The sequence below is a fragment of the Phocoena phocoena genome, chromosome 15 (assembly GCF_963924675.1).
Source record: "Phocoena phocoena chromosome 15, mPhoPho1.1, whole genome shotgun sequence".
NCBI lineage: Eukaryota > Metazoa > Chordata > Mammalia > Artiodactyla > Phocoenidae > Phocoena > Phocoena phocoena.
Genome location: NC_089233.1, coordinates 60,014,731 through 60,024,993, shown reverse-complemented (window position 1 = coordinate 60,024,993; position 10,263 = coordinate 60,014,731). Strand labels below are relative to the sequence as shown.

Sequence of the window (10,263 nt, the reverse complement as noted above, 5' to 3'; positions counted from 1 at the left end):
GGGGCTGCTACTGGATGGGTACTTTTGTGCAGTGCACAGCCTGCATCACTATCCATGGCAACCCAGCCTATGGAGGTTTAGTGAATTAGTGAATGAATGAATGAATGAATTGGTGAGAACTTCTAATAAGTGGGGAAAGACATTGCAAGTGGAAGAGACAGAGCAAGCAAAAGTAGGAAGCTTGTAAGTGCAAAGCTTCTTAGTGGAAAGGGCAAACAGCTTTATGTCACAGGCAGTACATCTCAGGAGTTCCATAGCCACCAGCTTTAGCATCACCCAGAGTGTCGTCAACATACCTGCACTCCACCTCAGAAATGCTCAGCCAGAATCTCTGCAGATGGGGTTCAAGAATTTGGGCATCCCAGGGGAACCCCAAGAACACAAAATTTGGAAAAGTACAGGGCCAGCTAACAAAGTGAGTGGTGGACTGCAAAGCGGTGAGACTGGCCCAGTTGGCCTGAGCCCAGGCCAATAATTCATTCATTCAGCATTCATTCATTCAATAAGTATATATTGAGCCAGGAAGGCATTCAGGTATCTACCTGTGCACACGACAGACATGGTCCCTTCTCCCTTGTCACAGTTTAGTGGGAAGACAGTCATTAAATAATTAAGCAAATAAATATCTAACATAGTGTCAGCTTATGAGTAATGCTTTGCAAGAAAGAAAGCAAGGTAAGGGGTTAAGAATAGAAGTTTATTTTAGATGGGATGTCAGGGAAGCCCTCTGCTGAGACTGATAGGAGGTGAGGGAAGGAGTCATTTAAAATGAAAGAGCAAACCATGCAGATGTTTGGGGAAAGAGCAATCCAGGCAGAGGGAGTATATGCAAAGGCCTAGAGAATAGAACATGTGGAAGAGGGAGACTGGTTAGGAAGCTTCTGCAATAGTCCAAGTATGAGATGCCAGAGGCTCAGACCAGGGTGGAGGCAGTGGAGGTGGGTGGAAGTGGTCTGATTCAGAATATATTTTGAGGGTTAAGTTGACTAGCTTTGCTGTTGGATCAGATGTGGGTGTGAAAGAAGAGGGGAGTCAAGGTTATTGCAGTCAAGAGTGCAGGGAAATTGGAGGGAGTAATGTTAGAGAGAGACATTGGGGTGGGGAGCACAGACCACAGGAAGGTTCCTGCAGACCATGGGAAGGACTTACTTTTCTTTTGAGTGTGATGGAAGCCCTGGGAGGGTTTTGAGTAGAGAGGCGATGTGATCTGGCATGTGTTCTAACAGCATGTCTAGTTGCAGAGCGTAGAACAGACTTTAGGGAGACAGAGATGGAGTATGGCAGTTTAGAGGCTGGTGCAGACATCCAAGCGAGAGATGATGATGGCTTGCAGGGTGCTGACTGGGATGGGAAAACTAAATTTATTTGAGTAAAAACAGTAAGTGGTAAAAATCATGAAGGTGACAGACAAATAAATGACTGACATTTGGTAGTGGATCAGGAGCGCCAGCTCTCCAGTCAGCAGCTGCGTCTTCTTGGGGGAGGCGGCTTCCATTCTCCAAGCTGGTGACAAATCTGCAAAATGGGAATGATAATGGAACATACCTCATAGAGTTTTTGATAGGGTGATGTGAATGTTTTGACACAGGATATAGCACAGAGTAAACATTTAATAAATGTTATCCAAGGAGCCAGACTGCTAGATTGCAGTACCATCTCTGCCACTCACTCATCTTTGTGACATTTACCTCTCTGTGTGTCTGTTTACCCATCAGTAGAATGGAGCTATCAAATACCAACTTTATGGGGTTGAGTGGTGAGGATTAAATAAATGAATACAAGTAAAGCATTTAGAATAATGTTCCATGGAGCAAGCACCGCATAAGTGTCAATTATTATTCTGAATATATTATAGCCCTATTTCATTACCTCTTCTCCCACCAGCATACGTCCACCCCATTCTGCAGATGGGAGGTCTGTGGCTCAGAACAAGGTAACCTCTCTTCAAACGATGCCACAACCTACGTGTAGCGGATCTGCCCGCTGCGGGGAAGACGGAGATTCCAGCTTTGAAGGACCTTGTCCCCAGGGGTCCTGTCCCGCCCACGCGCTGCCTGTCGGAACCCTTTAGCGTCTCCCTTCTGTTTCCAGCCGGGCGCGCTGGCGCAGCAGCGCCGGAGCGGGAAGCTACTTCCGGCGGCCACACCCCTACGCAGAGCGTCTCCATTTTGGCCGCGCAGGTGGAGACTCCACGAGAACCAGCGGAGTAGGGGAGTGGAGTCAGCAGAACTGTGAGGGCCGAATCGGCTCACCGTACTTTCTCCCTTTCTTCCTCCGCCCGCAGAAGCCGGGGGCTCTCATGGCGGGCTTGGAGGTACTGTTCGCGTCGGCGGCGCCGACCATCACCTGCGCGCAGGACGCGCTCGTCTGCTTCCTGCACTGGGAGGTGGTCACGCATGGCTACTACGGCTTGGGTGCCGGCGACCAGGTACGCCACGGAGCCGCCCCGGGGCCAGTGTGGAGGGGGTAAGGTGTCTTCTGCCCAAACCCAGAGGACCGGAGGCTCGGTCCAAAGTGCCTGACCTTCTCTCCTCCCAGGTCTGGGTCCTAGGAGTCATGACACCATGGGTACCTGTAGTCTACGGGTCGGGAGGTGCTCTGTTGTCCTAGCCTAGCTGGCACGACACGATTTGAAAACCCAAGGACAGAACTCGCTGCAGCACAGGCTGGCAGTCTCCGAGGCCGGGATTGTGCGGATCTGGCAGCGACACAGGGGTTCCTCTCCTGAACTCCTCACCTGCCCGAACTCCGCCAAGCTCCTTCCCACGCTGCTGGGTGGGGTGGGGCTGTACCCAGTACTGCCCTCCTCATACTGTAGTCGAGCGCCCACCAGACATCTGGATCCAGGCACAGGGGTGGGGGGAGGTTGGGCCGACTCAGCTCCAGTCAAGGGCCCTTAGAGCTCGGACAACCCTTCCCGCTTTAGTGAAGGGCCTGGTGCAGCCCCCTCACCGTTATGGTCTTCACTCGGGCCCCGGGGGAACAGCCACCTCCCACACACGTACAGACATGCACCCTGGGTGTAGGGCCAAGTAATTTTCCTCGCCAACAGCTGTCCCATCCTCAGGCTCTGCCTCTTAGAGCAGGGGGCCCTGTGCTCATCCCCACAGAGAGCCCCAGGACTGGCGGGCCCGGCCGACCTCACTGATTCTTTGCCGTAGCATTCTCCCATCTTCCCTGCCGCTTCCCTGTGACTCTCCCCCTGTACGTCATTGCACACACCAGCTTCCTGTGAGAACTGGGCCTGGGCCCCTTACTGCCCCTTCATTTCCCTTCTGCTCCATCCGAGAAAATATCCTCCCATACACACGCTCAGGACTCACTGCCTGCCCCTGACTGTCACTCTCGTCTCACTCTCAGAACCGGGACCAGCTCTGGGGAGCGGGGCGCTTCACTCCTTTCGTCTCACAGTGAGATTTTAACCTCACTCTCATTTCTAACTGCTTTAGTTCTCAGATACCCTAATCCTTTTTTAGTTTCTCAGATATACATCCAGCGTCTTAATCTTTCCTCTTCTGACACAGAGCTTTAGGGGTCCCTCCTCAGACAGAGTTTACACATCCTGGGCTCCTAGAGCCAGGTTCGCCCCCCCACCCCCACTGCTCCATTTCTCTGTCCCTTAAAACTCGTGACCAAGACTATCACACCCCCTCATGCTTTACCCTCACCAACAGGAATAAGAAACACAAGAACTGTCATGGATTTCTGGCTCTTTTTTACCCCCCTCAGACCTCAAGTGTCTCAGTGGGACCCCAGATACACACAGTAAACTTCACCACCACCACCTCCAGGCTCACGGGAAAAGAAGGACCAGCCTTACACACAGACACACACACACTCACCCACCCACACACCCTGGAAGCAGGAACCATTCTCCCTCTCAGATGCCTTTGTTCCTGGCCTTTCTGTTCACCTTTTGCTTCCTTCCACTTACCTTGCCTTTCAACGTTTCAGACCTTGGGATCAGGTAGAGGCAGGGCCCAGAATCCTGAGTGTCAGGTTTCCACTTTCAGTATGTAATCACCCCAAAAGAAACCTTATGTCTCCTCGCTTGCCTCATTCCAGCTTTCTAATCTTTAACAGCTCTTTCACTTGCCCCAGGCATTTCATTTCACCTTTTCCTGGGACATTCTCCCAGAAAGCTGATGTGTAGGATGGTGCAGGGGACAGTGGAATTGGAGAGGGGGTAAGACTTGTTCCTGACCTTGGGGCTCCCCTTTCGACTCTCAGCGCTGCCCCCCCACCCCTCCCTGCCCCTTGCCCTGTCCTTCAGATCTAACAGGTTTGCCCTGCTTTCTCCCTTCCTCATATACCTCACTCTCTGTATTTTACTCTCAGCTGGCTACTGCTGACCTGACACACTGTTAGAACCTCTCCCCCCAGGAACAGGAACTTGTTACAGAGAGCCCGTGTGACTCCCTTCTCTTCTTCCCCTTCAGCACTGCAGATCTGCTCCCACCACTCGTCCCCTCACGAATCCTGTCAGCAACTCTGTCTGAGTCACTTTGACAGCTTAGGGACATCAGTTCATGTAGGTCATTGCCTCCTCCTAACTGGCACCATCCCCTTGCCATGTACTCCAGGCTTCCAAATTTTCAGAAAGAACACAATCTCATTTCAATACTGGTCTAAAAAAATAAATAAGAGATCCTTAACTGAATCCCAGAGGTCCATCTAATTCTCCTTTGTTTATGACGCCACATGTCGAGTTCATGCAAGCCAGAAAAAGATGCTGGCTCCAGACATCCTAGGGGAGGCCCGGGGGAGTGCGGATGGTGGTTTAGAAGGCATTGCCCACTGTCCATCTGTCCACCCCAGTGCTGAATCAAGCATGTTCCCCCATGGTGGGGGATGGGCATTTGTTCTGCACACTAGAGCATGGTGTGTTTTTGCTTCTCTCTGCCCCTTAAGTGCCACTGGAGTTCAGGTTGCACTTGTCCTCCTCTCGCTTCTGCTGAGTTTACTTTCATTCAGAGTAGAAACCTTTTGGAGGCGCATCTTTCCTATTAGTTTATTTAAGAGAGGTTTTAGTTTTCCAGTGTGGGGCCAGCAGTCTCAGCTGAGACCAGTAGTATTTGCCAAGTTCAGAGGATGTTTATGTTGCCTCTCCAGCTACTTCCTGCTTCCCACCCTTCTGGGGGTGATAAGAGAGAGAGGAAGGTCCTGAAATTGTGTACTTGATCATTTAATATGTTGACAGTTAAATAGAAAGCTAAATTGTCTGCTTTTCTCTTTGGTTTTGTGTCCTCTGGTACAGGGGAATTGTGTACATAAAACTTGATTAGAAGAGCGATACAGCTTCAATAAAAATTCAATATTTGAATTTGGATTTCTTTCTTGAAGTCAGCACCGCTCCTCATAAGAGCTTTACAGCTGTGTCAGGTGGTTTAAGTAGCAAGGGAATAGAGATGGCCGTAGACTTAATTTTGAGAATATTGTTTTCTGTTGTAGGAATCTAAAGATTATGACAAAAGAGAGAAGATGCCCCAAATGATCTTCTTTGGGTGCATTTTAGCCCAGGGACACTGGAATGAACTCATGGCCATTAAAGAATGCTTCCAGCCCCAGGATTTTGCCTAAGGGGACAACTATCTTTACTTTTGGGGGGCCCATCTGGGGGACTTGGCTGGGAAAATCTCCAGCCATAGCGTGGGCAGTCAGGAGCTCTGAATGCCAAACCGAGCTCTGCACTTGACTTACCATGACCTTAGGCAGTTTTCAGCCCCCCTTAGACTTTTTTTCATCCGAACGAGTTAAACAGCACAACCATGTACTTTGGCTGCTTTCCAGTCGTAGCTCTTTGGGAGGTCTGATATTTGATGTCCCGCTCTAGAGGGCAGTTGATGCCATGTTTGGCTTGATATCACCAAGGCCAGTCTCTTTCAGTCCCGCCTGTTTTCCCATATCAGGGCAGCCCTTGAGCTGGGGAACACTGGTTCCACTGCAGTGAGAGGTACCAGTCTCACTAGGCCCTAGGATTCTCTTGCTCTGGAAGCCTGAGGTTATGGGAGAGTGAGCAGGCTGAATTATTTATACTCCAAGAAGAAATTCTGGTGGGTTGAATGCTGTAATGGAGGGTATAAATATAAATTCAAAGGCCCTTGATAGAACAAAGACAAGGCATGTCATCAAATTCTTGGCTTCCAAAGTAAACCTTAAATTCAGGACACTAAACATGGTTATAGGAAATTTACCCAGTTGAGGGTGAGGGGATAGTTTCTCTTTTCTTTTAGCAGAGTGGGCTGATTAGTTTCACTTTTGTTTTCTGTCACTCATTTCTCTGCTTCAGGCCTGAGTTTCCTTGTCATTTAGCCAGGTTTGAAACCATGCCAGTTGCAATGTCTTGAATTTTATTTGGGACCACTTTCCCAGTTTGATTCCTGAGCCCCAGAGGTGACCAAAGCGGCCCACGATCTCCGTTCTTGGCCTTCCGTTGTCCTTGGTGAGGTGTGAGGTCTGTGTTGCTGGATCTTTGTCTTTTGTTGTTGTTTTTCATCTTTGGTCGCACTCCCTCCCGCTGTAGTCTCATGAATACAGATCTTCCCAGTCCACTTGCTGCGTGTTTAGCTGTAGAACTATGCTTCTATGAAAACAATATATAGATTTTTTGTGTGTTTTAAAATTTTTTACATAAATGGTACCTGACTGTAAATCTCATTTTTAAAAAATTTTTCTTTGTCACATTGTTTACTTTTATCTATAATACTGCAGTTAGATCTAGTTTGTTCCTTCTAACTGCTATACAGTATTCCACTGTGAACATATTTTGCATTTTAACTCCCATTTGGTTCCTCCAACAGGGTTGTGATGAAGATCCCTTGTCATATTCCCTGTGCCTCTGTGCACAGAATTTCTTCCAGGAGTGAAGGTTTTGGGTCACGGGGTGTCAGCTTACCTAATTGCACTGAATATTACCAGATTGCTCTCCAAAAGGGTTGTAAGAGTGTGAACGGCCACCAGCAGCGCCTGGAGGTTGCCATTCTCCCCACACCCACACAAACACTGGCAAAAAAATAGAAAAACAGATAACAGCAGTCTGATGGGTGGATCCTGGTATGTCATATTTTAGCCTATATGTGTCTGAGTGCTAGTAAAGTTGAATGATCCTTTATACACTGTTAGCTGCTCTTATCTTTTGCTTGTTCATACCTTTTTCAAGTGGGTTCCCAATTTTTATTGTTCATTTTCCAGGCATTCCCTTTTTGTACTAGTTATTAATTTGTGTTGTGCCAGCTAGGCTAGGACATAGCTCATCCTAGCCCGTGACTGCCTGTTAACTTTGTCTGTAGTATCTGTTGTTGATCTGGAGCTTTAAATTATGAGCAGTGTCAAAGACAGCACTTTTTTTTTTGTGGACTCATTTAAGAAATCTTTCCCCACCTGGAAATCACTGTATTAGTTTTTACTAGCGAGGTAGTAGTTCAGAAATATTTCTCAAACGTTAGTATGTAAAAAGCAAGTCCTAGGATTTTTTTTTTAAAGAGATGAGGCCATCACAACTCACAGTGATGCATTTTTACTCCCATTAGGTTGGCAAAAATTTTTAAATTGGGCAATAGCAATGTTGCTGACCTCGTGGAACAAGAACTCTCATACATACATTGCTCATGGGAGTGTAAATCCATACTTCTTTTGAAAACAATTTGACTTTATCTTATAAATTAAAAGTTCTTCCCCTAGAGATACTCTGTAGGAGTTCATCCATATGTGTACTAGGAGATGTGTACAAGAATGTTCATAACAGCATTGTTTATAATAGCAAAACAAATAAACTGGAAGCACTCCAAACATCCATCAACAAGTGAGTTTGTAACTTGCAGCATATTCATGCAATGATGGGCTATATGGCTGTGAACATATAGCAAAAACTGTACAGTGAGTCAGCTATAGTTAAGTGCATTGACATGGATGAATCTCAAAGCAATATTGATTGAAAACGGCAGATAAAAGTGATGCTGTTTATATAAAATTCAAAAACATTTGAAACAGTATATTTTTAGGGTTTGTGTATAGTAACACAACTATAAGGAAAAGTAAAGAAATTTTTAAAACAGCTTAGTGATTACCCATGAGGAAGGAGGAGGGAGATTCATTGGGGATAGGCTACTCAAGGCTTGAACAGGATTGGCCACGTTCTGTTTCTTAAGCTGGCTGTAGGTACGTACATACGTGTCCATTTTATAATTCTTTTTTTATCTTGTACGTGTGCTGTATTTTGTTTGTATGAACGTTGTTCATAACTTTTATTAAGGCACTACAGTAGTCTGGAGAGGTGTACATGAGAATCTGTAGTTTTACTCAACACTTTTGTGATCCCTTTGCAGATGGCCTGAATTCCAAACTTCGAGAAACACTGTCTTAGAATTTCACAGTATCCCTTTGGGTGACTGGCCTTATTCTTGACAGGGGGATAGAGAAGAGATTGTTAAACCAAGGCTACAGATTCTTGACAGGTTCCAGTGCTCTGTCACAAAGGCAGTCAGATATGAGGGAGGATCACTAGAGCAGGAGTCCAGAGACCCCAGACCTCTGACTTGCCGTAGGACCTTGGACATTTTACTTCTCCTGACCTCCGTGTCTTCATCAGTGAAGTGAGGGAGCGGGATTAGATTATCTGTAAGGTCCTTTTTAGATCTGAGGTCATGATCTTTCACCTCTCATCTCTGGTGTCTTCTCAGCCGGGTCCCAATGATAAGAAATCAGAACTGCTGCCAGCGGAATGGAACAACAATAAAGACCTGTACGTCCTCCGGTATGAGTCAAAGGATGGGTCCAGAAAGCTCCTTGTGAAGGCCGTCACTGTGGAGAACAGCGTGATCATCAATGTGCTGGTGAGGCCCTAGGGCACCGAGGGCTCTGCTGATGGGCGTAGACCTTGGGATCGCCTTTTTGAAACCCATTTAAGAACCCTCAGTGTTCGTGAAGACTTTACTCAGTGATCCTACTTCCAGAACTTTATTCTGAGGCCAGGACCCTAAATGTAGAAATGCTTTGTGTTCAGAGATGTTCCCTGCCTATTACTGTAAGAGGAGGGACTTTCCTTCACAGAGGAATAGTTAAGGTAAATCCATTCAGGGACAGCTTGGGAGAAAAAAGCTTATTGTAGCCTCGGGGGCTACTTTTAGTTCTTTAGGTGAGCTTAGCTTTCTGCCGCCTTGGAGCCTGTATACTTCATGTTTCCTATGCTGGAAAGCTCTTCCTCTGTACCATTGCCGCCTCACACAGATACACACCCTCCACCCTTCCTTTAGCCTGACTGACTCCCTCTTGTTTTTCACTTACTCAAAAAGTTCAGTCCTGACTACTTACTCTCATCTGCCAGAAAAATCTAAATTATGCCTCTGCTTCATCATTTTATTTTCCTGCCTGGTACTTAACACAGTTTGTAATTAGTGTGCTTATTTATGCTTTGGTGTAATATTTGTATTCTACCACTATAGCAGAATATTCTGTAGTCTACGTAATATAGACTGTAAGCACCCTGAGGGCAGTGACTCTTTTTTTAAGTTTGGCCTGGTTGTCTGTATTTATACAAAAGTATCATGCAGTCTGTATCGTGCTGCACTTTGCTTTTTTCCCTCAGTATGTTTTGGAGGTCTTTACATGGGAATGCATATAGCTATACCTTATTCATTTTAGCCACTATGTAGTATTCCATAATACCGTAATTTGTTTATCTGTCTCCCTTTTGATGAACGTTTAGATTTTGTATCACACAGCATTCTTAGTTATAAATGACAGAATCCCCTCAGGTTTGTTTAAACAGTCAGGTTTATTAAAAGAACTGGGATAACTCACTGAATTGTTGGGAGGGCTAGAGAAACAGTTTCAAGGCTGCGCTTCCAGGGCATTGCTCCAAAGCATGCCGTGGAAACCACTGCTGCTGCCACCACCCCAGGGCATTAGGTACTGGCTGACTGCCAACCCAGGTGCCCCTTCTCAGGAGCCACTGATGTTGTGACCCCTGCTGCCTCTGCTGCTACTCTTGATAGCAAGACGTCTGCCCCTTACTCAGCCTGTTTATCCATGGTGCTCACCTCCAAGTTGAAGTTGTGCATCCATTTGGCACCTCAGTTACATGCCTGTGTCCAAGCTGCAAAAGAGCCTGGGAAGTAGGTTTTTCTGGGCTCTGCCTCAGAAAGGCATTATTCCTAGATCAGAGAAGTCCCCAAGCATGAGACATGCACTTCATCTATTACAAACAGTCCTTATATATGTCTCTTTGTATTTCTTTAGGTTGAGTATTAAATTGTTCCTCTCCCC

General features: G+C 46.7%; 1 protein-coding gene across 1 annotated transcript in view; it reads left to right on the top strand.

The window, feature by feature from the left end:
* Window positions 1-2,135: 2,135 nt before the first annotated feature.
* Window positions 2,136-10,263, top strand: part of PSMF1 (proteasome inhibitor subunit 1) — a 53,615-nt gene continuing 45,487 nt past the window's right edge. The window contains exons 1-2 of the mRNA XM_065892216.1: window positions 2,136-2,428; window positions 8,679-8,831. Of these exons, the coding sequence (XP_065748288.1) occupies window positions 2,300-2,428; window positions 8,679-8,831 (282 nt within the window). The 5' untranslated portion in view covers window positions 2,136-2,299. The remainder of the gene's footprint in view (window positions 2,429-8,678; window positions 8,832-10,263) is intronic.